Genomic DNA, 12,406 nt, shown 5'->3' with positions numbered 1-12,406 from the left:
GCTGGGCCAATTTCGCACGGATCTATAGGGCGCTTTCATCTCTTTCACATTATTTGTTCAAAGTCCGCTGCTCTTATTGTAATTCTGCACACGGTATGGCTCTGACATACTCCAACCTTCACCAAACTGGCTGAGATCATATTTTTCAGTGAGCGTATGCATCTCTTTCTGCATTATGTTCTTCGACTTACCTCCAGGGATCATGAGAGACAGGGCTCCGGTTGAGACAGACTTTGGCACTTTAGCCACAGCCCCGGTCTTCTCTGCAGCGCTCTCAGGCCGCAGAGAGTTGTTCTGAGCCCCCTGATCTGCAGAGGTATGACTGGTACTGTCTGGGCTCTCAACACCCTCACCTCTGGGCGTCAACTGGTCCAGATGTTCGGAGAAACTTCCTGTTTTTTACGGGAGATGAGCATAAAGTGAGGCACACAACTAAGCAGAAGTTCTGTTCTCATGGTTATAATATATCCAAAAATCACATTTGAATTTGACAAAATCTTTTTAAATGTATAATAAACACTGATATTTTGGGAAATTATGTCTTTTATAAGACATCTAAATCTCACTAGTTAACAGATTGTATCTTAATTATTTTGAGGTTTTACAGGTTAATCGCAGACTATTTGAGTGACTAAAATACAGTGAAAAATACCAAGCAACAAGAAAGAAAGAAAAACAACATATAAAGCAGGGATACATGTTTCAGGTATGGGTCATGAACAGTGCTCTGACGAAGGTCATTTTATAAATTGGAACTCCACAGTTGCAGTCTATATGTTGACCTCCCCCTTGCAGAAAAGCCTATAGAGGACATAGTGGTATTTCTGAGCATGAAACAGTCATCAAAACAAAATATCTAGACTATGCAAGCGCCATGCATTCCTCTGTTTATTGACCTTGAAAAAGTCTGAGAGATGTTTTGGTTCGACAGGCTTTAACGCTGGTTTTACTTATAAATCTTTCTTGTAATGATTTGATGCACGACACAGCAGTTGTATTCTTGTATTCCCCTGGACTAGATTGTATTTTGTAAGAGCTACTCTCTCCTTTGGTCCGTTCACTTGTCTCTTGTGGCTATCTGACAGTTTAGGACAACCTCTTTTAAGTGTGGTCTGTGACACCTGTGTCCTTTTTAGATTAAACTTAGATTAGTTTTCTTTGAATGGAAGTGAAAAAGGTCCAAGTTCAAATGTTGAATGAATGTACCAATTCACTTCTAACATATCGAAAAAAATATCCTTGCACCGAACCAAACTCCATCCTCAAAGTTAACACTTTAAAGTTTCTCTGCTTACAGGCCAATGTAAACTCACCAAAGACTATTTATCAGTGAATTTTCTAAATACACATGAACCACTCTTCATATCGGCATAAATTGGATCGACCACAAAGCATTTATTAAACGCTCCTGTAAATACTGTCTTGCAAAAAAGCAGCAATTGCCAGATATTCACTTGCACTGGTAGGGGAGACACTGCTGTAGTTTCATTGTTTCACAACTTATTGATTTGTGAAAATAAAAACCAAGCATGTGTATTATACATCTGAATACTATGCGGTTCTAGTTTCGTACCAGAGAGTGTGGCCCCGCTGTGGGTGCTGCCTGGAGTCGTAGCGTCAGGCTCATCCTGTGGGAGCTCCCCGATGGAGAAGGAGGTCTTGCTGGGGTCACCGAGGCCTGAGGTCTCGTCTCCTTCGCTCTCTGCTGAGATGGCAAACTTTGGTAACAAGTTGGGACGAGGACCCTGATTGACACTGTCGGTGTCTGTCGAGTGGGACAGTGACGGCCTGGTGGAAGAACAGGACATATTCTTAGAAGATTTTCCGCAGAACGAGCACTTTTACTTTTGATATTTGATATATTTCTACATTAATTGTATCATCACCACTGAATTTGGAGAATAAGAAGATGACATTTCTGCTACTATTTCTGTCCATCGTAAAAAGGCCTTTTCTTGTCTTTAATGCAATATTTGATTGCTACATACTATATTGTCTTCATGTGCAGAGGTTTAATGGACTCAAGGACGGAGGCAAACATACATTTCAGTAAAGTCTGGCGTCCAGCTGAGCGTGTCAACAGTGAGTGGGCTCTCGCTCTTCTTCCCCTCCGTCTCTCCTTTCTCCTCCAGGTGCCCTCGGGACAAATCCAGGCTGCTGTAAACCTGACAACCACACAGAAACAGAGATTCACTTCAGTACATGCGGGCTGTAAATGTAAAATTATGTTCGACACGCAGATGTTTCAAAACACAAACTGTCAGGTTTAGAAAATGTATAAATAAATGTATGATATCCTGTATCCAGCTAGCATTAGTTTATACAGCCGCATTTTTAATCTTTGCAATTAAAAGTGGAGCAGAGACATTGTGCCGTCTGTATTAATGCAGACCTCATCATGTCTAACAACCCTGCCGTTTATGTGGAGGTTCAGTGTAGCTCGACACTTCCTCCGAGACGCCCCGCTGGTCTCTGAGACGCTGTAATTCTTTGTTTTGATGTGAGAGGGGCGCATACTGCAATGCAGTACAACAATGACTCCCAGCTTATATGACTATTGTGTATTGTGTTCCACATTAGCAAAAAAAGAAAGAGGAAAAAAAAACAAACACACATCTGATTTGCAAGTGGAAAATATATGCAAAGCCGAAATCTATGTTTAATACTGTAGGGTTAAAGGGAGAGCAGGAGAGGTGGGGGCTCGAATTTCCATATGAAATGAAATCGCTCGTGTTTTCTTTCCCATGAGAAAAGGAGCGGGACAGATGAGGGCATCAACTCATTTACACTAGGAACATTTTTGGCAGTAATGATGATAGATGTGCGTTAGTGTCAGTTAAAAATGTAAGGTGGGAGATTAAGGACACACCTTAGAGAACCTGTGAGAACACGAGGAGAACTGCCGCAGCTCCACGTTGAAGTCTTCATCATTTGTATCCTCTTCCTCCGTCTCCAGGTGATGGTATCTCTCAGAGCGAGCTGGGAATGAATGATGACGGGTTTAGATTTCAGATGATTAAGGTGTGAAGCACATAGACAGTACTGTCGCAAATCTATTGGTTTATGTTATTGCCATTTGCTTGTCTCAACTTTGTTCCTGAGAAATCCTGTTGTGTTTGTCATGTTGTCATGGCTGACAGGTAAATACTTCAATACCCATGTATTATTCAAAGTTTTGTCGGTTCAGAGAACAAAACAGCCCCATTGTTGCTGAATTCATCCAAAACTGTTTCACAATTTCAAAGTGTGAAAGTGATTTAAGATGCAGATTACAGATAAGCTTTCTCGTAGACGTAGAGGTCCATTGTGTGGGATTCAGGGCGAAATGTAATATGATATTCATAATTATGTTTTCATGAGTGTATAATCACCTGAAACTAAGAATCATTGTGTTTGCATTGACTTTGAACGAGCCTTTTATATCTACAGGGGGAGCGGGTCCTCTCCCACGTGGTCCGTCATGTCTCTACGGTAACTCAGAATGGACAAACCAAAGACATCCCAGTGTCCCCCCTAAAGCCTTAAACCCTGAGCCCTCACGGACTTTGCTGATGTCAACAGTCAAGTGTTTGAGTGACAGAGTTTGCAAGGGGTCAAAATGGTATACGAGGAAATGGGACAGCACTTTGTGACGCTTCACTTTACCTTGTGAGTTTTGTACTCTTTGTACTGTATTTCACGTCCTAAAATATATAGCCTAATAAAAGAAACAAAAACCTGGAGTACACATGAACACAAACAGAATCTTATTCAGTCAGAGGTTTCGGGGAAAATGTTCCATGTTTCAAAGCTGTCAATAAAAATAGAAAATCAGTTCTACAGAAAATGTCAGATCTTAGGTAGATGACTTAGAAAATGTCTGTTTGTTAAAAAGGGAAGCTACATATAGAATAATGAAAGCATCCTGATAATTGTTGTTTCAAGTGTTTTTCAAGATTACCAGTAACCCATGGTGTCCCCTGTGTTTAATGTTAATTTCCTCAGGCGAAGTCTAAAGAAACGCAGACTTTTGAAAAATGGCCACAAAGGGCTCAAAATGTCGGCGTTGGAGCCCTCATGCACTCAACAATTTGACAGTGGGACAGCCCTAAACCCGCGCAGACTTAATGGGATTGAGCCTCAAAGTCTGTGAGTCTGTGAGTGTGGACAGTGGGATTGGGCCACTGACTCTAAAGAGGGCCTTTCATCTTCTAGGAGGGTAAGAAGTGGGGTGAAAAATGAATGGTAGCTGCACTTCTCAATTCTATACTGTTGATACTGAACAAAACTTCCAAACATGATGATTATGAGGAGAGATTGTAAGGTGTCAGGTGCTGATTAGTTCTATGATTTCTAAGTACATCTATGGATGTTTTTTTTAGCTATGCTGCTGTATATTTTTATGGTTTTTGACTCACTGTCGAAGTAACTGGTATCATCTTCAGACTCCAGCTGAGGAATAAACTCAGCCTTCTGCCTCAGCAGGCTGTTCCAGTCCAGGTTGTGGAAGAACTGGTGCTGCTTCACTTCAGCAGCTCCACCTGCAGATGCAATAAACACAAACAGATGACAAGTTTGAGTTTCATTCAAGGACAACTGTGAGGAAAACACAAAGACAAACACTGGGCCTTGACACTGAACGGTTCAGTTAGACACAGGTGGTAAAGAAACGCTAACGCTATGTTTTCCTTTTCTCTGGTGGCTGCAGGCCAAACCGCTATCATGACCATAAATTATGCAGGACCATTTCCTGCCTGTGACCTTTTGTGGAATAGCGGGAGCATTTGTGAATGGCAGCCTGGCGAGATGAACAAGGAGGTGAAGCTGTCCCCGGACTGAACCGGCTACATGCAGCCCTCTGATTAAAGGCCATTATCCCAGGTCAAGGCCACTTTTAGATTCCACACAGCTACACTCACTGCCTGATCATGCATGGGACTAGATTCATGTACTGGTGAAGAAATAATTGCGATTGATCAAAGGGAAGAGGTGAGGAGGCCACAGGATAAACTGCTCTGCTGGTGGATGACCTCAATTTCTCCCCCAGTGACTTGGAATAATGAGCAGTGCTGAGGTGGCACCAATGCTCACTTGAGAATTTATGGCAGCCTGCTGTGCCTGTCTGGTGCTAACCGAGTTACCGGCTGTGCCACATGTTTCTGTGCTCTGTGTGTTTGTACCTGCGCCCATCCTCTCCAGAGGATTCTGTCTGAGCAGCAAGGTGATCAGCTCCTGAGAATCGGAAGGCGGGGCGTCCTCTCCTTCTGGCCAGTTGATCTCGTCTGGAAACACACAATACATCCGTTTGAATCAGAAATGCTCCACATGCAAGGAGCACATGAAGCTCAGCTGATAGTAGATTAGTAGGGTGTGGTTTTGGAGTTGAAAAAACATCAAGCTTTGCTCAGGAAAATGTAGGGATGTGTTTCTGAGCAACATAATCAGAACACAAAATGAAAAGTGTTGTTTATGAGAAGTTGCCTTAAACATTTAATGGTTGAGGAAACACCCCTGTCAGTTCAGAGCGCACAATTACTTGTTTTCATTTAGTGATCTGGTCAGAGTCCTGTATTTTAATAAGAAAATGATTTCAGGTTAGACAGATCACATTAAAAACTACTCGTGTGTGGTGGTTAAATAATCACTGCAAATGTTGTCAGGCTCTGTATAATAAAACTAGAAGTACTGCGTCATGGTTGTATGACTCCACACAGCATTAAGGAAGCTGTTCCTGAGTTATAGCGTTGACAAATGGCTAAAACATTTTTTGCAGAACATCATGACATCACAGTGAAGTTGACCTTTTGGATATAAAATCTCATCACTTCATTGTTTTTAAAATCTAATTATGTCGTAATTATCACATGAATTGTTGAGTAATGGCTAAAATTGAAATTCCCTGACATTAAAATGGCTAAATCCGAGCAAAAGAAAAGGAAATAGCTGCTAGTTTATTGAAGGTTCGGACTGTTAATGACCAGGTTAGAGTTCAAGTAACTTGCCAATTTCAACGCACATGTTGCTAGACCGGAGGTGGTGGTTGTTGTTCCACGTAGAGGATAGTTACAACAGTAACACACAGTTAGCGAAGGAAGAAGGGAATGTCGGCTAAATAGGCATCCAATGGCTGGCTTACATCCACAGCCTACATCCAGTGAATCAGACTATAAGCTCTCATGACTCTGTGGCAGTGAATTAGCGACCAACATGCTTTATGTGAACAATAAGATTGTAGTTACAAGCTCACGTAAGAATCGTCTTTATTCGATTATTGACTTGGGGATCGGGCCCGTCCTGAGAACAACGTTCACTTAACTGTGACCTACTAATGTTAATATTTGTGACACTTTTCCCTGAAGTTTAAAAAACGCTTCACCAGCAAAGTCAGACAAACAGTTAGCCTGAAGGTGTTCGCATAATATTGAACGAGACAATTTACATGTGGTCTAGCTTTTAGTGAAAAGCCTCCTGGATAAGCATGAAAAGGGGGGCAAAGCCTGTCTGTGCCTCGCTGATTGTCTGCTCTGTGTGCAGTTTGTCCCCCATTTTAATCAAATTTGGGAGGGGAGCTATGAATATGTATGTGCGGCCCGAGGCCATGGTGGCGTGCATTCAGCGTGTTCAGGCCCCTTTAATTAACAGTCACTCTCAGAGGCTTGGTACAGTTTGATTGAGAGCATAGCAAATCAGTCGTGGCACGCCATTCATTTCCACGCCACAGACCGAGGCTGCAAATAAAACAATCCATGAGCCACACGGTCGACAAGATTAAAGCTCTTGTTGTTTCGAGATTAAGATTTTCTCTGTGCCGCTGTCACCACGAGACTACGAGAGAACAAAGTGACATCATTATAATATTATAACTTTACTTGTGGTCTAAAGTCAAGCAGGATCCACTAAATGCCATCTGTTTTGCTACTAGGCCTTAGGGAAATCTCAGTCTTCAATAAATTCAGAAATACACACATCAGCTAATTCCTCGTGGTCACTATTTAAATGTTTAATTCATATCAGAGAGGTTTGGGAATTTCTGCTGATGTGCTCGACAGAATTTAAACGCCAGATGCTGCGAGACTTTGCTTAAATCACCTCGAGCAGCAGAGAAAGTGTCTAGTCAAATTGTATATTCCATAAACGGAAATAAATAAATACGTATTGTTTATTTTCATCTTTAAATATCAGAAAAGATTAAAAAATAAGGCAGTTGGGTTGATAACAAGTCATGTCTGAGTGAAATGTCATGCAATATCTGTCTGTAATGTTTGAGCAGCAGTCATTGTTAGGCAAAAATATCACAGAAAGGATGTCACAAAAAACATTATGTTTTATGTCTGAGAATATAATAATACCTTTAAAAAGTTACAACAAGCAACAGTTTATAAAATATTATGCTGAAATACAATGAAAGATAATAAAACAAACAATAAAATCAGTGAAACAACGACCAAAATGGCACTCCACCAAGGCCTAACGGTCAGTTTTATCCACATCAAATTGCTCTCACTAATAGATACCAGCCGTCTAAATACAGCTGACTTTATTTTATGTATTTATTTATTTCATATCATCAAGATCCAAGCATTATTCCCTGAGAAATTAATGAAAATGTTGAAAAATGCCCCATCTCACAATGTTAAAGAAGAAGAGAAAATATTTCTGGATCCGTCCCTTTGTCTGGATCCACACCAAAAAAAATAATAGGGTCTATTCTGGGAAGAGACACATCCTCCATCCAAGTTTTGTGAAAATTAGTTCAGTAGCTTTTGTGTAATCCTGCTGACAAACCAACCAAGCAACAAATGGACACTGGTGAAAACATAACGTCCTTGGCAGAGGTAACGAAATCAATAAAAAGGAAGTCTAAAATCAATAAAATGCAAGTGTAAACTAGTGAAAAGGATGTAACACTGACCGCTGATGACCTGTCCGAACAGCTCCTCTGGTGTGTCTCCAAAAAAAGGCACACAGCCCACCAGAAACTCGTACAGGATGATGCCCATCGCCCACCAGTCCACCGGCTTCCCGTAGCCTTGCCGTAGGATCACCTCTGGTGCAATGTACTCTGGAGTCCCACATACCTGAAGAGAGAAACAATCATTCTAAACATGATGTAGTTTGTGGAAGATGTATAAACTGTCCATGACTGTAGTTAAAAAGTAAGATTTACCTGCTTATCAGAGAACTCCCTGGCATCTTTCTCAATGTGTCCCTCGTACAGGTTAGTGGTCATGTTCATCAGCCCGACTTTAGACAACCCGAAATCTGTCAGCTTAATGTGTCCCATAGATGTAACCAGCAAACTGTGAGGAAGAGGGATGTGAGGGGAAGGAGGACAAGAGGAAGAGGATGGAAATATTAGGATAAAATGCGATTATAAAAACAGAAACACTTAAGCTTTGCAGACAGCGATTTCTAGCATCTTTAGAAGTTTTTGTTGTATCATAAAAAAAAAAACTCAGTGGTGGTGGAAGTAATAGATCTAAAAAAAATGCTAAAATTTTAAATTACCACAAATGATTACAAGTAAAACTCCTCCATCCAACATTTAATTTGAGTAGAAGTAAATAAATATTAAGAAGAAGTACCAAAATTAACAGAGCTAATAATTAGAAATTGACTTGACAGTATGCAAAATAATGAAATTACTCCGGTTGAATACTATTAATACTATTCAAATCTATATCTATATCTCTATCTATCTATCTATCTATCTATCTATCTATCTATCTATCTATCTATCTATCTATCTATCTATCTATATATCTATATATACATACATACATATCTATGATGAGAAGAATTTAAGGTCTTTCAACAACATAATGAATCAAGGTCAAACATTTTTTTGTGTAAATAGCTCAGCACACGGAGTTGAGGGAGGGATTGTCTTTGTTCTGTCGAAAGTCAAAAGTTGAATTTGAAGCCCTCCTGGAGTGACAGCTGCACAATAAATGTCACCATTTAATATTCTGTAACAAAAATAGTCTGTATAATGTGAAGGCTGCATGCTTTATTATGAGGGCAGGAGACTAAAATATTTTCACTTGAATTGTACAGAAACTTTTTCTGTAATCATTGATTTCCCAAAAGGAATTTTATTGAAGCTACAGTCATTCAAGTGCTAATCTATTCGCGGAAGTTTTAATTGTAATGTTTAACTGGCAGTGAAGGTAATAACCACGTTTTATGGACTCTTCAGGGCAGCCGATCGTTGACATATCGTTTTTTAAGTTGCTTATTTACACATCCAGCAGTCATGGAGCAAATGCAGCTTTCATTTGGAGTCATGTTTCTGGCTACCTGACAAAAGTCCAACACTTTTTCGCTCTGCTTTTATTCTCAACTCCTGAGGGAAATATCTGCCATTTTAGTTGCTAAATGCTCCACTATGCTCACCAGCCAGTCTCTAACTGTGTTTGTCTGCTGTTTGGTGCTGGGCAGGAGCGTACAGTGGCTTTTTAGAGCTTTTTCCCTAAAAACAGCTGCCTGCTGTGTCTGAAGATGACTTAATGAGAGTGATAATGAGAGTGAACAAAATCAGTCATTTTGCACATAGTGAAACCAAAGACGTTAGCTGCAGGGAACTGAAGAGTCTGTGGATTCATCACTATGAGCTAAACAAAATACTTTTCATAGCCGCTTTAAAATTTGTGAGGTCTCACTTGTCTGGTTTGAGGTCCCTGTGAACAATGCCGTAGTTGTGAAGATACTCCAGAGCCAGAACCGTCTCTGCGAAGTACATCCGGGCCATGTCCACAGGCAGGGGACCCATGTTCTTCAAAAGAGTAGCACAGTCTCCACCTGTAGAGATCAATGGAGGGATGTCACAAAACATACACTGGTTTCAGCTGCAGCACTATGCACTTACAATCGTAGCTGCTGACCTTCAACATATTCCATGACCATGCACAGGTGCCGCCGTGTCTCAAAGGAGCAGTACATGGACACGACGAAAGGATTCTCAGCAAAGGTTAGGATGTCTCTCTCCACAAAGGCCTGTTGTATCTGATTCCTCAACATCAGGTTCTGCTTGTTGATCTTTTTCATGGCAAACCGCTGCTTTGTCTCCTTGTGTCGAACCAGATAGACAGCTCTGTGGAATAAACAGTTAACCAGTCAGCTCTGAACAGGTCTACTGGGGTTGATCATCAAATCTGTTTTATTGTTAATTGTTATTAACGTCTAGTGGAAATAGAATGAAAAATGCTCCTTTTTGGGGATTGTAACAAACCATCCATCATCAGAGATTAGATATTCTGATAAACAATACGATGTCCTTACCCGTAGGCTCCATTGCTGATTAGTTTTGTCATTTCAAAGTCCAGTTCACAGGGTTTACGCCTACACCGCAGGGCTGTGCTGAGGCTGTGAGACTGAGGACAAGAAGAGAGACAAACAATAAAACAAATCAAAACGATAAAAATCTGTTCACATGCTGTAAAGATGGAGCAGATCAATGCAATAATCTTTTTCTTGAGTGCTTACAGAGTCATCGGTTTCTGGGGTTTCTGCAATGCCGCTGTCACAGCTGGTCAGCTGAGCAATTTCTACAGAGGTAACAGAAGAAAATAAAGAAAAAAAAGAAGAAGAGATGCAGCAGATTAAATATAAAAAAAATTTGGTACATGAGTTGCCGAGTTGACTTTATATGATGCTGAAACATGGATAAAAGTAAACACTGGATTGATGGTAAGAAAGTCATTTGTTGTGACGTCACTGTACTGTTTCCTTTGCTCTTGCTTGTCACTCAAATACTGGAAACGGCTGTCAATGTGTCGTTTAAACGTTTTGAGTGATAAAATGCAAAACAACTTCTTTTTGTTGCTCCTACATTCCAACATGAAGCAGATGAACACGCCGAAGTTGGAAGAACGACTTCCCAGCTCTGGAAATGGGACCATCCGAGGAGCACGTGAATGCAGCATAAGCTAGCTAACCTCAGCTGAGAAGGACATGATTTGCATAGAGCCTCTTATCCATGAGTAGATGCACACTTCCACTTCCTGGGAGGGTGACAATGTGTGGTTCGGTAGAGAGAAAATAGTTCCTACATGAAACTGCTCACAAAAAGGTCTGTGGATTATCTTGAGAAACTGGGTCATGATTTCTGGGAAGAGACATTGCTGTTGAGGTTCTGAGTTCTATTAAAATTGAATAAAGGCAGACAACTCAGCTGATAGCCAAAATCTCTGCAACTCACATCAAAACAATCTAGGACGCGTAAATAGAACAACGGGGAAAAAGGAAAACCCTGCATTTTTGATTTTGGGTGACCTGTCCCTTTAAGCCTCTGCAGTGCAGGTTTTGAAACAAAGGTTATCGAAATGCCTAAAATCAGCAAACAAAACAAAACAGCAGATGTAGTCTTTATTCACCTATTAAGTTTGAGGTGCTGACTCCAAGATAATCTGAATTGAGAGTAAATGGGCCGGAAATCAGATGTGGCAACACAAACGCATGTCTCACACCCATTTTGAAAATCACAACTCCAGAACAAGCGCTCATTATAAACCACCTTGCATCTTTCACATTTGTTTCTGTGTGCGATGTCCATGTGTGTGTTTTCACAGGGGGGTGTTTGTCTCATCCCCAGAGAGCCTGTAAACACATTTCCACTGCAATTTAACATCTGTCCTTCCTCGTAGGTTTGCTTCAGGCACACGAGGCACTGGGCAAACGAAACACAGGAGACACTCAGGGGAAATGAATGGAGAGATTGGCTGATGGGCCAGCCTTAGTGGAGCAGACAAATGCATAATATAGCCCGAATTGTTCACTTTGTGATAGAAGCATGACATTTGGTACATATACTCTTCAAACCCCGCTCTTTTAAAAAATCACATTAGCCACGCAAAATTCCAAGATGGCCACCCCAAAATCCAAGATGTCCGCCCGAAAATGTGGTTTTTCTATTATAGCTCAAAATGCCTTGATTTTAAGCCCCATAAATATATTAGACTTGAATATAAACTTACATATTGTGGACATTTTGGTACCTAGTACATCTTTGTATCCATTACGGTTCTTGAGATACAGCATATAGATAGTTGTATAGAATTGGGAGAGCGAGAAAATTGTAACACTGATTGTTGTTACGTGCATATGGTTTTATGAAAACATAATTTCCATTATCTATTATTTTCACTAGGGTTATATCATGAAATTCAAAAACCAAGATGGTGTCCAAGATGGCTGCCTTTGCCTTGAAGTAATCATGAATTCAGCAGAGATGAATGGTGTGTGTGTGTGTGTGGGTGGGTGGGTGGGGGGGGGGGGGGGGGGGGGTGGGGGGGGTTGTTGGACGTTTTGAAGACATTTGTTTCGCGTAAAGGGTAACTACTCTCTGGCTACTTGCGGGGGAGGCCACGTGGAGGCTGTCTTCTTCTCCCCCTTTTTTTTTTTTTTGGTTTTTGTTTTTTTTGGGGCG

At 40.9% G+C, this 12,406-nt stretch overlaps 1 protein-coding gene across 4 annotated transcripts in view; it reads right to left on the bottom strand.

The window, feature by feature from the left end:
• mast4 (microtubule associated serine/threonine kinase family member 4) overlaps positions 1 to 12,406 on the bottom strand; it is a 109,006-nt gene that overhangs the window by 9,613 nt on the left and 86,987 nt on the right. For all 4 annotated transcript variants that reach the window (XM_073478400.1, XM_073478402.1, XM_073478401.1 and 1 more), the window contains exons 13-24: positions 10,465 to 10,526; positions 10,261 to 10,352; positions 9,864 to 10,072; positions 9,642 to 9,780; positions 8,147 to 8,279; positions 7,892 to 8,057; positions 5,160 to 5,261; positions 4,398 to 4,520; positions 2,870 to 2,979; positions 2,044 to 2,165; positions 1,574 to 1,788; positions 192 to 392 (exon numbers count right to left, since the gene is read on the bottom strand). In XM_073478400.1, coding sequence (XP_073334501.1) covers positions 192 to 392; positions 1,574 to 1,788; positions 2,044 to 2,165; positions 2,870 to 2,979; positions 4,398 to 4,520; positions 5,160 to 5,261; positions 7,892 to 8,057; positions 8,147 to 8,279; positions 9,642 to 9,780; positions 9,864 to 10,072; positions 10,261 to 10,352; positions 10,465 to 10,526 — 1,674 coding nt within the window. The remainder of the gene's footprint in view (positions 1 to 191; positions 393 to 1,573; positions 1,789 to 2,043; positions 2,166 to 2,869; positions 2,980 to 4,397; positions 4,521 to 5,159; positions 5,262 to 7,891; positions 8,058 to 8,146; positions 8,280 to 9,641; positions 9,781 to 9,863; positions 10,073 to 10,260; positions 10,353 to 10,464; positions 10,527 to 12,406) is intronic.

This window comes from Pagrus major, chromosome 12 (genome assembly GCF_040436345.1).
Source record: "Pagrus major chromosome 12, Pma_NU_1.0".
Taxonomy (NCBI): Eukaryota; Metazoa; Chordata; class Actinopteri; order Spariformes; family Sparidae; genus Pagrus; species Pagrus major.
The sequence above is the reverse complement of the archived record's forward strand: the minus strand, read 5'-3'. Positions and strand labels throughout refer to the sequence as shown.